This window comes from Podarcis vaucheri (genome assembly GCF_965113315.1).
Source record: "Podarcis vaucheri genome assembly, chromosome: 6".
NCBI classification, from domain to species: Eukaryota; Metazoa; Chordata; class Lepidosauria; order Squamata; family Lacertidae; genus Podarcis; species Podarcis vaucheri.
In genome coordinates, this window is record NC_138764.1 from 65,463,881 (window position 1) to 65,481,707 (window position 17,827).

The window sequence follows — 17,827 nt, forward strand, 5'->3', positions numbered from 1 at the left end:
AAGTGCCTGGCGTGCTCTGGTCCATGGGGTCACGAAGAGTCGGACACGACTAAACGACTAAACAACAACAACAAGTTCTGCATCTAGCTCATGGCCTGGAACTTCACAACATGCACAAAACTGCAGTCCTTGGTTTTAAGGCAATTATCATGATTGGATTTTAGATGAAATCTGGATGCTTTTTGATTAAACAGGTTAGTGGATGAATCTTCGAAACAGAGTAGATGAAATGATTACTTGCCACGATGGCTGTGAGAGATGGAAGGGCTCAGGTGGCTGGCTTTGCAAATCCCAGAGGACTTGTACCCAGTGATACTGTCTTTCTACTCTGTAAACCAAGCATGCTGAATTTGAAGTCTGGGAGCAGAAATTGTGAAGGCGGCTATGCCACATCTTTCATTCATGGCTCATTGTGTTGTCAATACTAGTTTATATACAGAGCCTGTGAATTACTTAAATATACATGAATATGCATGTTATATATCTATTATACAATACAGAGTACTGCAACAATCAGGACTTCTTAAAAACTGATTTGTCCAAGGTTGTATGGCAAGCAGAATCCGTGTCCTACACTTGCCCTTTTGCTACCCTCTCTTCTGATTCCCCCTTCCAAATTTGCTTTTCTTAATATGGAAAGTGTTTTGCTTAGCTTTACTCTTGTGAGAGAGAAACAGCTGAGTGAAGAAGTGTTGTGCAGGTGGTGAACCTAGTCGCAAATAATGCAAGCCCAGCAAGCCGTCCTCACGTGGCAGAAGTGTCATGAAAGGCCAAGTGAATAATGGTGCAAGAGGTGCAGACTTAGCGTTTTCCCGTGCGATGCTATAAGAGTTGTTTATTTTCTTTTTCTTTATATATTTGCAAGCCATGTGTCTATAATTCAGATGTGGAATCCTTATGGGTTGAAATGTACCTAAGTTCATAACAGCAGCTCACTTCCTCCTTCTGCCTTCATTAATAGCACTTACATGTGCATCACCAGAAAGACTCAAGGTATTTAATGTCATGTTAAAAATAACCTTTGGATTTTCAGATGATTTGGGTCAGCCTTTGTTTCCTATTTGAACTAGCAAAGAACCTCAGATTCCAAAAGGAATAGGGTATGTGTATCCTGCATTCTGGGCAATGATACTTGCCTGAATGAAGTGGCTTTGCAATCTGGTGAGTATTACTAACATCGTACCTTCATTGTAGTGGCATATTTATGAAAAGTGTCAGGGCTCAGTATGCAAATGTTTAGGGGTCATTTGTGCTTGCTCTGTGGGAAGAAAAAAGGTACTCTGTTCTTGCTCAGAGGAACCTTGTTCTTATTACATAGCGCCCAGGGCTAACATGCATTGATGATATAGTACTTTAACTAGATCACGCAAAGGATCTTCCATCAATATAGTCCTATGTGTTGGAAGGGAAGTGCATACTTTTTACCACTTTATGGTAGTAGGAATGCTCCATTGCCCAGGCAACTGGTGGGGAAATTAGAAATGTCATGTCCAAAAGGATTCTAGGTTCCTTTACTACTTGGAAACATTATCCTTTGTATCACCACAAGGCACTGGCGGAGGAAGAGGAGTGCGGGGGAGCACACTGCCCCCGGCAGCGTGATCCCAGTGGGGTGCCATTGTGGCTGCCCCACCCACCCGCACTGGGCGCCACGCCCCCAGGACGCACACCACGTCCCTGCAGGCAGCACACCATGCCCCCAGGATGCGCGCCAACTGCACCCCCGCCTGCTCTCCGCTCCCCTGGTGCCGGAGCATGAAGCTCCGCCACTGCCACAAGGATCATATATCCCTGTTTACTTGGAAGTAAGTCTCAGTATGTTCAGTGGAGCTGAACTCCTTTGTAAGTGTTTTAAGAATGGCAGCCTTACTTGGCTCCAAAAATTGCCTGTTTCAATCATGTAAATGGAGGCAGCTGGAGCTACCCTCTCAAAAAGATTAGATAAGGAAAGTATGGGAGGTAATGAACAAACATTAATTTAGCATGTCAGCTGAGAGAGGCCAAAGATCCATCTAGACTGGGATCATTCATTTCAACTTGGTATTTATTCCAGGGCAACACTGACACACAAGAAAGGGTGGGGGAAGACTCTCAAATAATACCAATGTATTCACCTTCTGGTGACAATTGGTAATATTTCCACCTTGCAGTCTTTTGCTACTCATATTTTCTTGGTTATGTTGCTTGATTTTCATTCATCTTGATATACTAAATGATTTGTTGTGTATCTTTGTGCCTCATCCTTGCCTCTAATGTTTTGTTGTCAGCAATTGATTGTTGTTTTTTTATCATTGATTTTAAACTTCTTTATCATTGTGCTAAAGCTATATTACTTAGATGAAAAAGCATTGCCTCAATAAAAATAGTGGCTGCTTGCAAGAGGCAACACCAGCTCTGCCTCCAAAGTGTCCTAGCCAAACAATATGTGGGTCATAATATTATGTTTGCTGACTGGGAACAGTTGTGGACCACCGGTATAAAATATACGGCATGTAATGCCTTAAGAGAGAACATTATGAAAATGATTTATAGGTGGTGCATGACCCCAGTCAAGCTTGCAAAAATCCATCATTTGCCCAATAATAAATGTTGGAAATGTAAAGAGACTGAAGGTACATTCTTTCACCTTTGGTGGATGTGCCCAAGGATTAAGGTCTTCTGGGAGATGATCTATAATGAACTGAAAAAGGTATTTAAATATACCTCCTTGAAGAAACCAGAGGCCTTTCTCCTGGGCATAGTCGGCCAATTGGTGCCAAAGAAGGATAGAACTTTTTTTATGTATGCTACAACAGCAGCAAGAATACTCATCACAAAGTATTGGAAGACACAAGACCTACCCACTCTGGAAGAATGGCAGATGAAGGTGATTGACTACATGGAAATGGCTGAGATGACTGGCAGAATCCGGGACCAGGGAGAGGAGTTGGTGGAAGAAGATTGGAAAAAGTTTAAAGAATATCTACAGAAATACTGTAAAATTTATGAATGTTAAATGGACGTTGGATGGAAAACAAGTGGTGTTGGTAAAAAGATTAATAAGAATATGTAAATATAGATAATGAGGGAAAATGTATTTTCAATATAGGTTAAGATCTTGAGTAAAGTTAAGGATAGAAGGTAAGGATTTGCTGAACTAAATATTTGAACTGGAATACAAAAATGGGGGTGTGAGGAGGTCAAGAAACTAGTGATGAAGTATGGGACATGAAAACTTTAATCTTTTTTCTGTTCTGTTTGTTGGTGTTTTTTTGTTCTTTTTTTTCTTACTCTGTTAAATTTTTTTTGTTCTGTATTTTTATTAATTGTTCAATAAATATTACTTTTTTAAAAAAAACCAAAGTGCCCGAGCCAAAGGTGGCGCATCCCATTTTGTCACCTGAGGCACATTGGGAAAGTGCCGCTGCTGCGCCATCCCCACAGAAGCATCCCTTACCTAGTGCCTGCAAAGTGGCACCAGTGGGTTCTGGCAAGGTCTTGTGAGAAGCCAGAAAATGGCACCACCTCTCTGCCAGTGGTGGAAGTGGCGGGGCGACCAGATGGGTGCCACCTCATGTGTTTTCACCACCTGAGGCAGCTGCCTCAGCCCTTCTCATGGGTGGGCTGTCCCTGGTCCTGGCCCTTCCTGCGAAATGAAGAACTGAACTGAACAGCTCTATACGTCTTCCCAAAGCTTTAATGCTCAGATCAGATCAGTACATAAGGCAAACTACAGGTTAGAAGGTTCAGCAGGGACATAAGAGGATAAATGGCTAAGAGCAAGCTAAGATGTTGGTCCAACCAGCAACACACAACCCTGCACCTTCCTTTTGAAGAGTGGGGCAGGCACAGCTATTAGTGTGGCAAGTGGCCACACTCCCAAGACAGGGCAAGCAATCAGGCTATCCTTTGTGAGGGGGTTGGCTCTGTAAGGTTTGTTTGCACCTGTGCTGGTGTCCCCATGTCTGTGGAGACAGTGGGGCAGATCTATATGTAGATGACATTATTTTTTGTATGATGGATATAAACAAATCAGCTTAGGAGCTAGAGAAGATACTGGAGAGGCAGCTGGCTTTTTAATATTGAAGTTTAAGATGAGAGAAGTTGGCAAAGAGAACTGAATCAGAGAAACTGACTGGCATCAAAAGAATCAACTCACAGGAATTAGATAAAGGTCCCAGAAAAACTTGTATAAAGAAAACTGTGCACCTCTTCAGAATCAAATATGACAGAAACTTAAAAACCATAAAGATCTCAAACTGCATTTGATATGAAGATTAAGTAGTTAAAATGAGTGTAGGTAATGGGAAGCTTGAGTTCTGTTCTGTGAGGCTGAATCCTGCTCACCAGTTACAAGTAAACTCATCCATGTCTTACAGAATTGCACTCGCCTCCTCCGTTCCGTTTGTTGAACACATTCTGAAGCCTACAATGGGAGCATCTGTGGAGCTTGTCTTGTTTTCATTAGCCGTCGTCTCTTTTACAGGTAAGAGCTTCCTCCATCTTGGCTCAAAGGTCAGGACCAGCTTTAGGCTGAGCCTGGAGACTAACTGGACTAAAGCCGGTGAAGTAACAATCCTGTTCATACTCTCAACTAAAATTTAGAACATGAAATTATCTGCTAACATGAATTCTATCATTGACCATATATGTTGTGTAAATGTAATTTGGTTTATATATATTTGCAGTGTGGAGTTTATTTGACGGCCGCATTTATTGTGCAAGTGGATAATGACATCTTGATGCACCGCTTAGGGCAGAGGTGGGGAGCCGAGAGTCCTTCAGATACTGCTGGGCTCCAGCTCCCATCATCCCTGATCATCGATGGGATGGTGAGAATTGGAGCCCAACAATATTTGATAGCCACTGGGTTCCCACCTGAATTAGGGGAACCAAGCCAGTGAACCAAGGCATGTTGCATTTTACAATATGTTCAATGTATGTGATAGGGGATGCACAGGCCCCAGAATTTGCCTGTGTATTTTTAAAAATTCTTACCTGTTTCTATCCTGTCTTTGCTTAAAACTGTGCTCCAGGTTCCAATCCACAGGGGAAAATTGTTGTTATACCCCACCCATTTGCCTGGGTTGCCCCACTCTGGGCAGCTTCCCAAAAAATATACAGACACAGTAAAATGTCAAGCATTTAAAACGTCCCTTTGTAGACATGCTACAAAGCATGTCTGCTTCTCCTGCAAGGGCAAACTTTACTGTTTTGGGATGAGAGTCTCTCTCTCTCTCTCTCTCTCTCTCTCTCTCTCTCTCTCTCTCTCTCTCACACACACACACACACACACAGGGGGGGGAGGGAGAGGGGGGGAGACAGCTATGACCCTGTTACCCAAGGAACAATGTTGAGGGCAAGGCTTTTGCTATTATCCTCCCCAGTTGGCGGGGGGATACAACCTTGTCTCCCTGCGAGATAGAAATATATTTGCATTGTCCTGCACAGGAGAAGGGCAGGAGGGACGGAACAGGAAATATGCGTAGGGAAAGTTTCATGCCCCAAGCAAGAATCTTGCTATCCCAAGAATCAATGCCGGGGGTGGGCATCTGCCCCCATGATGGATTTTTGTGATATCTCCATTGACTTGCACAGGGAAGACATAGATCCACATGAAAGACAAATGCAGTTTCATACCCCTCAACTGTCCCGATTAAATTGGGACACCCTGTTTTGGGGGTCTGTACATCACCCTAAAACCTCATGCGAGTCCCAGTTTTCGGCCTTGACATGTTGGTGGGTATGCAGTTTTTAATTGTTGCTCCAAATCACTGTGATTGGAGTGCCCTGGGAAAACAATTCACTCTGATTAAAAGCTTGCCCTGTCCATCAAGCAAAAGATTCCCCAACCATTACTTCTCCACTTTATCCCCTTCTAGAGCTCTGGGCATTTCCCCAATAAGCGTGGTTTTATTTCTCCAGGCAGGGAACCAGCCGTGTATTTTTGGAGAGCTGAGGCCACAGAGCAACTCAGAAACTTAGCATGCACCTTAGGAGCTGCACTTTTGCCTCAGAAATGTGGGGGCCTTCCCCGAATCACACCGATTCACCTCTTAATTTGGGGTACACACAGAACCAAAACACGCCCCTACTATTTGAACATCATCTCTGGACCATCTTCTTGATCACTGAGCTGGTTCTATGCCATTATCATTGACCCATTTGCTGCGGCAGTCCATCCTTCACCTTAATGCACAAATCTCCATTTTCCGTTCCATCCAAACTATTGCTGTTTCTTAGATGTCTCCGGCTACACTTTAAAAGGTTGATCTCTCAGTGGGAAGGCTTTTCATTTCAGATGGCTGAGAATTAGATAATGACTTGGAGCTAATTCATCATCTTGGGGAGAGGCTGCTTCGATGTCCTTTATAAATATCTAATTACCTTTTAATGTTGCCTGAGTCTCTTGGGAAGGTGGCTGGCCTACTTCAGGAGGCAATTAGCCTGTGTGGAAACTGGTCTGACCCACATATGTTGGCGACATCAAGGCAACGCTAGGTTTTGCTGTTAACCAGCTGAATTTAGAAGACTTTCTTGTATGTGCTCAAGCAGAGACCATAAGGAATAAGTCATCTACAAAGCCCTACAGGAGCATTTCCTAATGGCTGTTAACATATGACAAAAAAGATCAGTATAACGATGGCTGGATGGGTGGAAATTTCTCACTGTGACCATGAACAAGGAATCAGGATGAAAGACGGTCAGAAATGGCTTCATCCCAAAATGGTGTTGGCTTAAGATTTATCGTCGATATTTGAGAAAATATCTAGAGCTTGGTATCCCAAATTAAGACTGCCTTTTCAGAAAGGAAAACCAATATTTTGGCTAGGTTTTCCTTGGGCAGTGAAACAAGGAGCTCCAGTTGCCTCCCCACTCTCAAACTCTCACACAGCCAGAGTTGAGGAAATAGGAGTTGAATTGTTCTATAAATTGATAGTGACTATAAATTGATAGGCTTGCCTGTTCTTCTGTGTTTAGAGCTTTAGAAAGCATTGTTGCAAACCTTAGACAAAATCCTTTACGCCTCTGTTTTGTTGTACAATACTGGCAAACTTCGGCTAGGGAGGACTGAAGCTCTTGTGTAATGCAGTGATAAGATTTTATGGTAAACCAAGTGCAAGATAATTGTTCAAGGGAGTCTAGAAATAGCTCTGAAGAAAAAGCCTCAGAAACATCACAGTGTTACTGGCTGAAGATTTGACCATTATTATGAGAGCTCTTTAGATCTGTTCTGGTTTTCTTACAAGCCATGTCTACCTTCTCTTTTCATATGCCAAAATTCAGGAAAGGACAGGTGCATACAGCACAATCCTATGTATGTTTACACAGAGGCAAACTGCACTGTATTCTATGGTGCTTACTCCCAAGTCAGTGTGCTTAGGAGTGCAATCTTACAACACACTTCCGAATGAGTTTACTCAGAAGTAAGGCCCTTTACTCCCTTGTAAGGGTGCATAAGTCTTAAGCTCTGTATTTACTGCTTTGTGTTCATCTTGGAACTTTAAGCCAGTCTGAGCAGTAGCTGAATTTATTCTGCCTGTTATTTCTGACTTCATAGGCTATACATAGGTTTGAATAATCCAATATTTCAAAAAAATGGATCTGCTTATGAGTACTAAATGCTGTCTGAGCCACAAAGAGCCAACTGGTAGACATCAATGTGATGGAGCTGCTGCATGAATGATGGCGCCCCTTTCCTTTCAGAGGAAGAGAGCTTCATATAGCTTCCTCAGAGCTACAGCTTTGCTTCCCCCAAAAGGAGGCTGCTGGTAGGGTTGCCAGTTTTTCACCCAGTCTCTACAGCTCTGCCTTTATAGTGTGTTGATAATATACAAGAATGAGCAACTAAAGGTTTGCACACAAACAATGGGTAGTTGTTTATTACCTGGTGTTTTTTTGGTTTGTTTGTTTTACTGAGCATCAAGCTACTGCTGAATGGCACAGGATTTCACAGTCTCTTGTACTGGCTGTCCTATCAATCTTTCTCTCTCTTTGCCACTGGTGGCATGATGTGGTCCTCCAGTAGCTCACGCCCGGCTGCTCCAGCCATGCTCCAGTCAACACAGTAGATGTGATAACTGGAAAAGGCAACACACTGACCATGAGAATTTTATATTACGTTGCCTCTGCATTTCCTCCCCTAGGACCTGTCGCGGGTCTTGCAAACACAGGCTGCCCTTCCATTACACTGGCACCCACCTTCTTTTCGAATCACATGTTGTTGTTTCACCCAGACACATTGAAATCTCAGGTGGGCAGACTTGGCCGATCTTCTTGCATGCTCCAAGATCAATACCTGACAGCTTATACTCCACGGCCCTTGCACAGACATATGACGAGGGCAGCAGGGGACATGGCCAGGGAAGGCAGAGTTTGGGCAGAATTAAAATGGGAGATTAGCCAGGTTTTGCTTCTGCAATCTTCTTTTTTTAAAACACACACACACACAAACACACACACACACACTCCCCTGATATTTGGAACCAGGAGCTTGAGGTTTAACAAACAGGGCTTTTGAACGCAAAATATCTTGCAATTATCATGAATTATTTATTGCGTTTTGAGTACCCTCCGTGAATCCTGTCCCTTTCTGCCCTTCCACCCCCCTCCCCGGCTACCACCCGCCCCACAGATGACTCTGAGCTTTAAGTACATCTGCTTTTAGATACTGGAATGTCATTAGCAGATTACAACCTTCCTTAAGTCAATATTGCATCCTTATTGTTCGGCTGCCCCTCAGTGTCAAGGACAAAGCCACTTCCAACTGAGACGGGATAAACATACCTCTTCCCAGGCTCAAGTAGGAGCAAATGAGCCTTTCGCTATTATTGTTTTATCTTTTTGTTGTTTTCAATTAATCCAGTGTTATTTGTTCTCAGCACAAGTGGTGCATGGATGTTTGGATGTTACAGAAGTACCCCCACCACCACAGAAAAAAGGTAGTGGGGAGCCCATTATTGGCATACTTGCAGATGTATTCTCTACAATCAACAAACCCCTTTTTGTTTGGTCACATCCACACCATACAATTAAAGCACAACCGACATGCACAAAGCACATGGCTTTCCCTCAAGTAATCCTGGGAACTGTAGCTCTATGAGAGGTAAACTATGGCGCCTCTTTGTTGAAAGCCATGTGCTTTAAATGTGCATTGAATGTGGAACTGACAACGGTGTGACGTAATGGTTAGAATGCTGGACTGTGACCTGGGAGACCAGGGTTCGAATCCTCACTCAGTCATGAAGCTCACTGGGTGACCATGGGCCAGTCACCATCTCTTAGCCTAACCTACATCACAGGGTTGTTGTGAGGATGAAAAGGGGAGGAGGGGAACCATGTACACCACCTTGAGATCCTTGGACTATAAAGGTTGTTGTTGTTGTTTAGTCGTGTCCGACTCTTCGTGACCCCATGGACCAGAGCACGCCAGGCATTGTCTTTCTCTGCCTCCCACAGTTTGGTCAAACTCATGTTGCTGGCTTCGAGAACACTGTCCAACCATCTCATCCTCTGTTGTCCCCTTCTCCTTGTGCCCTCCATCTTTCCCAACATCAGGGTCTTTTCCAGGGAATCTTCTCTTCTCATAAGTGGCCAAAGTACTGGAGTCTCAGCTTCAGGATCTGTCCTTCCAGTGAGCATAAAGGTGGTATACAAATGTAAATAATAATAATAATACATTTAGGACTAAACTTGACATGATGGTGACAGTTCTGTAGGTTTCACCTGTATGTAGAATATAGGAAGACTAGGGTGCGGGTGGATCCAATTTTAACCACAGAAAAGGAGTGTGGGTGAAAATTAGAGAAGTCTCCCTTTCCCACAGCTTGTTTCACCATTTTCCCTCTCCCTAACAGGGCTGGATTACCAAATAGACAGAGTAGGGACTGGCCCATGGACCCCATGCCTTTTAGGAGCCCCGCAACAATGGATCAAAATAATATTGATTTGATCTTGCAATAATTTGAATTTGGAAGAGAAATCCCCATTGACTCAGAAACCTACATCATAGCGAGCCCCCTCCCCCCTGATATTTTGACTGCCTATGGCCCCCCCACAAGGTTTAATTTGGCACTGCTCCCTAAGGCCTGTTCCTGAAGTTACTTCTAGTATTGGCTCTCTGCTGAGGGAAATGCTGCTTGTGGGGAGATAAGCCGAGGGGCAGTTTTCCACTTCCACCTTCTTAAAATTGGGCTCCCCTCCCAGTCTTGTTTTGTCATAGGAGCAGTTCTGCATTCACATGGCATTTACCCTCCTATAATGTCCTCTCCCGCCTTTTCCTGTGAGCTTATTTGAAGCATCCCCTTCTGGAATAGATTTCACAAATGACAGAAATAGATGAGTGAGGAGCAGGGCAGCCTGGAGAAAGGAGATTTGTTTTAGATATCATTGCTTCGTTTTTCAACTGCGGGCGTATTTCTCAAGGTGCAGTATGCCAGACCTCGCTGAATCTGTTAGCCACAGTGTCTATATCAGGGAAGCCACACAGCTCAGTAGAGCACCTACTCTGTGTGCCAAAGGTCCCAGGTTCAGTTCCTGGCATCTCCAGGTAGAGAGACACGACCAGTCAGTGTTGACACTGCTAAGCTAGAAAGACCCAGTGATCAAACTCAGTATAAGATCATTTCCTATGCTGGTATCTTATAATATTTCCACTATTTTATTCTGAAGTGGTGACCCCAGCAGCAACTCTAGAAAGACCAACCCATAAGGATAAACTCCTTTCTTCCCAAAGCCTGGAAGGAACACTTAAGCAAAGCGGGAGATGTGGCCCAACGTGGATCGGTCCCTGCTAGCTACACATAATAAAATAACTGGCTTAGCTTAGCGCTGCATGAGGTGGCTGCGATGTATAATTGGCTAATGTCTAGGCAGCTGCTGAAACTAGGTTAGTGTGTCCCCCCCCCCCTTTTCCTGTGCATAAACTGAAACAGCCCAGACATCAAATAAGAGATCTCCAAGTAAAGGGGTTGGTGAGCCTGAACTTTTGTTCTGTTGGTCTTTCCCCCGGTCGGAAGCCACTGTTGCATAGAATATGGTGCTTGTGAGAACAGCAAGTTTGAAACAATGCCATCCTGTCCATAGCAACAAAGCAGAAGAGGACTAACTGGTGGGATGGCGATTAACTCCATTCTAAACCACTTGGGAGCCTCCCATCAGGCTACTGGCTTCGTATAGCTCTAATCTCATCACATAATGAAACAGACTAGCTAGGGCTGGGAATTGGTTTCAAGTGGCAGAACAGGCGCTTTCAAGATAATGGCAATGAGTCAGGGATGCAGCACAGAGTTTCTGTTTCCCACCCCGGCTACTACAACTTTGCTGATGATTGAAAGCTGGGCGGTTCTGAAATAGATTTCGTTTTGAGGAGCCGCAAAGCTTTGTGACGCAGCAATATGCCTGTCATAACCGTTCACATTGAAACAAAGATGGATGAACAGCTTCTTTTTGTGATATATTTTGATTACTAAAAACTGGTGGGTGGGGAGAATTAACATGAGCGAAGGCAGATATAATATGAAAAGGCAACTCACATCCTATACCTCAGTCATGGGTAATCCTGGCTTCTTTCTGACTTAGCAGCTGAAAATTCAGATGTGCACAGAAGCAAGTCTAATGTTGTGTCAACAGCTGGAATTTATGAATGTGCCTTGTGCCAAGTCAGAGCATGGCTCCATCTTGTTCATCGGTCCATTTAGCTCAGGTGTATCTCAGCTTTCTAGCAGATGCACTCCAGAGTTTGGGGTAGGAATATCTTCTGGTCCTACCTGCAGATACTGGGGATTAAACCTGGGACTTGCTGCGTGTGAAACAGATGTTCTGTCGCTGAGCTATGGTCCATCCTGAGGCAAGCTCTTGCATCTTGCCTCAGCAAATAGGCATGGGTCCCATCTTCAGAAGAACTAAGAAAGAACTGGCCAGCATTTTAGGATTTTTTACATGGTTATTGTAAATAACTTAGGATCACTATAAATGGTTGATTTAATCTATGTCAGTTCAATATTCAAGAAAGTTGAGTATTTAATTTTATTTCAGAATTTTTATGCCACCTTTCAAAACAAAAGCCCTCTTAAGATAATACACAACCAGCATCATTAGCATTATGACAACCACATAACATATAAAAAACATGTGAAATGTTGCATTAAAGAGCAGTATAAAATACCTCCAGATCAATTCAGCAATCCAGAGAAAACAAATTGAAGTTTAGCATTATTTGACATCGAGAACAGCAACCATTTAAAACTTTCTCCAGTGTCTTTAACAAAAAGCAGATCAATATAAAAACTTATTGGAGGCCTCTTTCGAAAGAGCTTATGTGCATCCCTTGAGATTGAGTTCTGTCGACATGAGGCCACCACTGCAAAGGGCCTGTGCTTGCTGTGATCGTCTGAAGGATAGGAAATACAAAACAGAGGAAGCAGGATGCTGAAATACAGTTTTGCAAGGTTTTGAGCATCACAACACCTCTTTCTGTTTAGTGGAATGCTGAAGTTGGAGAGTTCGCAGCAGCTGTCATTTTGATTAAATGTTTCCTACTGCTTCTGTTCTGTACTCAGTCTGAGCATTTCAGATTTCTTTCACCTTCTCATGCAGTGTTGCAGCCAGCAGAGAGTACTCTAAGAAACTATGGGCCAATCTTTGAAGAACAACCACGTAACATCATCTTTCCAGAAGGATCAACAGAGGAGCAAATACTGTTGGTTTGTCAAGCACGAGCCAGCCCTCCTGCGACCTATAGGTGAGGTTACGTGATCATAGCAGTGTTTTTGTTGGAAAGCCTATGGCTGCGATATACACAAATGTATGACAGTGGTTTGTTGTTGTTTTGCATTCACACATACCCTGCTGTCCTGCTCATTCATCTCAGGGACCAAAGGCAAGCATTTTCTGTCCCATTGAACTAAATGGAAAAGAGTGCATTCCAACTCTCTCCAGTTGATGTCCATGGGATTCTAAACAGGGCAATCCTATACTCAAGAGTAAGTCCTGCAGAGTTCAATGGGGCTGATTCTCTGGAAAGTGAATATAGGATTGCAGGCTAAATATGTTGGTTTAAACTCTGTTTCATTATTTCCCTGCTCAGCTTCCTCCCCACCTTTGAGTTCAGAAAACCTGAGGGTGTTTCAGCTCAGTGGAATAATTGCTTAATTCAATAAACATAAATGGCCTATTGCACAGCTATTCTGGCCTGGGTAGCTTGCTCTAACTCAGGCTTTCTCAAACTCAGCCCTCCAGATGTTTTTGAGACTACAGTTCCCATCATCCCTGCCCACTGGTCCTGCTAGGTAGGGATCATGGACTAGGTGGCCAACTGAGCCCTCAGGCTGAAACAGGTTCCCCACCCTCTCTGTAGTTATTTTCTCTCTCTGGTCTGTCTCTTCTCTCCATAAATCCACTCCAACTCCACTAAGTCCTTTTTCCTTTACGCCGGCTATTTTTCTTCCCCGCCCCAATTGTAGTCGGGGTTTGGAATCATGACTCAGAGTGCAATGAAGGTGAAAGGAGTCTTTTACCCAGGCATAGGCAAACCCGGCCCTCCAGATGTTTTTGAGACTACAGTTCCCATCATCCCTGCCCACTGGTCCTGCTAGGTAGGGATCATGGGAGTTGTAGGCCAAAAACATCTGGAGGGCCGAGTTTGAGGAAGCCTGCTCTAACTCATCAGTGGGGGACCTCTGGTCCAAAAGCTTAATGTGGCCTACCACATCCCTCAGTCTGGTCAACCAAGCCAGTCCCAATAAGCCCTGCCCACCTGCCAATCGTTCCATGTCATTTTCTGACTTACCATTACTCGCCTTGCTTTGGCTCAGTTGGCACATCTACTAACTTCTCGTGATTAAAATCTAATCGTTAGATTGGAGATATGCTCTGAGCCATTAGGCAAAGCGATCTCTGATCTTGGTACTAAGCATCACAGGGCCGAGATTGCAGATAAGTCGTCTTCTGTTAGTGCATCTGTGGTGCAATGGGTCACTGCGTCTGGCTGTTAATTGGAAGGTTGGTGGTTCGAGGCCACCTGGGGACAGCTGTGGGGAGGATTCCTGCATTGCAGGGGATTGGACTAGGTGGCCAACTGAGCCCTCAGGCTGAAACAGGTTCCCCACCCTCTCTGTAGTTATTTTCTCTCTCTGGTCTGTCTCTTATCTCCATAAATCCACTCCAACTCCACTAAGTCCTTTTTCCTTTACGCCAGCTATTTTTCTTCCCCGCCCCAATTGTAGTCGGGGTTTGGAATCATGACTCAGAGTGCAATGAAGGTGAAAGGAGTCTTTTACCCAGGCATAGGCAAACCCGGCCCTCCAGATGTTTTTGGGACTACAGTTCCCATCAACCCTGACCACTGGTTCTGTTAGCTAGGGATAATGGGAGTTGTAGTCCCAAAACATCTGGTGGGCCGAGTTTGCCTATGCCTGCTTTAACCCTTTCCCAATACACAATGGTCTCAATGTCCCTTCCAAAGTGTCCCTTCCAAATGTTTGGGGCTGGGGAAAATGGGGCTCCTCACAGAAGTCTGGGAATAGCATTGTTATTCCACTCTGGAAGCAGAAGAGCAATGGTTGGGTGCTGCTGAAGCGTCCCTGTCTGGAAGCATCCATGAACAGGATAGGGCAAAATGAGAGAGCATTTTTCAGAAGACTAGATCTGGAAAGCAGGAAGGCCTGCAGAGCAAAGTTAAATAATTTATAGCAGTATCAAACAAACCCAGTCAGAGATGTTGAGGCCAACCCTGGTGAGTGATGTGCTTCCTGGTGAGATAAAACACAGCCTAAAGGCTCTTAGAATAATCATTGAGATTTGGATTTTCTTTAGCATTCGTCAAAGTGCAGCCATTTCGCCCCCTGATTACTGGGCTGGCATTGTAGCTACTGAGACAGCATCCACCATTCAGCCACTGTCCTACAATAGGTCCTATTGAGGGTTTTTGTGTACATCATAAATGCCAGTGTGTGTTGTTATTCAGGACAATGTTAATGTGCAGCTGTGATGACTCTGTTCTTTCCCCACTCCAACCAAATACCATTGTCTTGGCAGGTGGAAGATGAATGGCACAGAGATCAAAATAGAGCCAGATTCCCGTTATAGGTTGAACGGGGGCAACCTGGTGATCAGCAACCCAGTGAAAGCCAAAGACACTGGGTCCTACCAGTGTGTGGCATCCAACTCGGTGGGCACCGTAGTCAGCAGAGAAGCTTCCATTCGCTTTGGCTGTAAGTGGATTTTCTGAAGACAATTTGGTGCAGAAGAGGAGTAAAACAGAAGGGAGCCAAGCAATGTGCCATCCATGGTTCCCTGGCAGCATCACAGCCAAGGGTGGCAGTGAAGCATTGAGAAATTGGATACGCTGGCATGTGCCCTCAGAAATCATACAAGTTGAGCAGGCTGAGCAGAGGGATGGGGTGATAGAGGAGGCTGGGGACTTGAGGGAGCCGGTCGGGTTGCCCAAATGGTCTGCATGATCCCTTCTATTTGCCCAAAGGGATCTGTGTTTAGATGAGGACAGTGGAGGACAAACAAAGGGGGGAACATGAATGAGGACCCCAGTCCCTTTCATTGTCCTATGGGAATTCAGGCACTTGGATAATGGTTCTGAACCATTGCCCCTCTAAGGAGAGTGAGGTGGCCCATGTATATCACAGCTATTTCAGGAGGGCCAAATGCTGGGCACCAGCATGGATTAAAACTGGCTAACATTTTACTGAGCAAGAGAAGGATGGTGTTGTGAGAGCTCCAAGCATAAGCAGGTTAAAGTTCTTGAAGTATGTTTTAAAGGGAACTTTTACCAACTATCTGACTTTTAGAAGACATCTGAAGGCAACCCTGTTTAGGGAAGTTTTTAATGTTTGATGTTTTATCGTGTTTTTAAGATGCCATTGGGAGCATAAATGAGTGGAGCATAAATATTATATTTTGTATTATTATTGTTGTTGTTGTTGTTGTTGTTGTTGTTGTTGTTATTACCACAAGGGTTATGTGACTTCAGCCAAGATGCTAAAGACATGAGCTATTTTGATGAGTATGTGGATGTGAGAAGTTCCATCACTGCTGAATAGAGAGTGCGTTTAGGAAATGTGGTTGTTCTGGGGCAGCTTGGCTGTGAACTAGCGCCAGCTGCCGGGAACTTATTTCTGATTCTGGCTTCCTGTTACTTTCCAGACAAAACTGGGTTGTGTTTTTAACCTTTCAGCCCTAGTTCCATGTTACCTCAGGGGTTGTCTCCTCCTATTTGTGTAGGTCATCAGATGATATTCTGTATGAATTTTACGTATGCCCCAGACTTCTGATATGAGGGGTAGGATATTTTTGGTGGTGCCACTCACTCTGTAAAATTGATTACCCAGGGTGGTTTAGCAGACAGATTCACCAAGGGCTTTTTGAAAGATAGCAAAAGCATTTTCTTTCATACAACAGGGGGTTGAGTCCTTCTAATTTTTTTATCTTGGTGGTGCTGCTCTGATGTTTTATTGTTTGTCCACTGAAATGTTCACATGTTTTAATCTTGGGTTTTTGCTCTTGTATGCGTATTTTTAAAAAATTGTACGCCATTTTTAGGAGCCGCTGATGACCAAAATGGCTGAATATACGTTTGAAAAAGATAGATGATAGATAGATAGATAGATAGATAGATAGATAGATAGATAGATATTGCAGTGGGGATAGTATTGATTTAGCTAGTTCATTCCCAGCACATTTTCTGAGTGCTGTTCCTGATGCCATCTGCCGTTACTCTCTCAATTTAATTTCCTTTTGATATGATGGAAGCATGATTGCCTGTAACTAGCATCATTTCTCTCTGAGCAGAGAAAGATCTAATTTGTAAGATTGTTAGGCTTTCATAGCTCATGTTTCATCACCTCCACTAATTTCTTGTGTTTAGTTTTGCAGGAATTCTCTACAGAAGAGCGAGACCCCGTGAGGGTTACGGAGGGCTGGGGGGTGATGTTTACTTGCAGCCCACCTCCCCATTACCCAGGTGAGACAATGACAGCGCACTAGAAATGAGGTTCTCACCCATATTCAGGGAGCAATCCATCAAATGACAGGGGTAGCTAATGGTATAAACCCATACACAATTGTGTTTAGCAATTTGGACAAAGCCATTCCTTTCGTGAGAGCATAATCAGAACTCTGCTGGATAAAGCCTAAGGCCCATCTAGTTCAATAGCCTGTTCTCAAAGCGGTCAAACAGATGCCCATAGAAAACCCATAAGCAGGACATGAGTGCAACAGCGCTGTCTCTACTTTCAGTTCCAAACATCTGGTATTCAGAGGAATGATGTCTCAAACGTTGGAGCAGAACATCGCCATTTGGGCTAGCAGCTGTTGGTAAACTTATCACCCATGAATTTGTCTAATGCTCTTTTAAAGTGTGGTGGCCATTATTACCTTGTTTGGTAGTTAATTCATATGAACCTAAGAATGTCCTTCTGGATCAGGCCAGCTGTTCCACCTAGTCCAGCATCATGCTCTCACAGTGGCCAACTAGATGGCTGTGTGAAACCAGCAAGCAAGGCACTCTCCCATCCCGTGGCTTCCAGCAAATGGTACTCAGAATCATTACTGCCTTTGACCATGGAGGCAGAACATACCTGTTATGGCTAGGAACCCTTGATAGCCCTATGTTCCATAGTCAACTGTGAAGTACTTTCTTTTGACTGTCCTGAATCTTCCAACTTTCTGTTTCATTAGATAGCCCTGAGTTTCTAATATTACGAGAAAGGGAGAAAACTATCCACTTTCTCCACACCTTATGTAATCATATCCTCCTGTTAAAATCACTGATTTTTAAAAAATTTTGTGGCAACAATTATCCTTGCAAAATACTGGAAACATGCTGCTGTTGTTT

At 43.9% G+C, this 17,827-nt stretch overlaps 1 protein-coding gene across 4 annotated transcripts in view; it reads left to right on the forward strand.

Annotated features, from left to right (window-relative positions):
* Nucleotides 1-17,827, forward strand: part of CNTN2 (contactin 2) — a 72,576-nt gene that overhangs the window by 24,074 nt on the left and 30,675 nt on the right. For all 4 annotated transcript variants that reach the window (XM_082228142.1, XM_082228140.1, XM_082228143.1 and 1 more), the window contains exons 2-5: nt 4,359-4,465; nt 12,577-12,721; nt 15,016-15,191; nt 16,859-16,954. In XM_082228142.1, the coding sequence (XP_082084268.1) occupies nt 4,359-4,465; nt 12,577-12,721; nt 15,016-15,191; nt 16,859-16,954 (524 nt within the window). The remainder of the gene's footprint in view (nt 1-4,358; nt 4,466-12,576; nt 12,722-15,015; nt 15,192-16,858; nt 16,955-17,827) is intronic.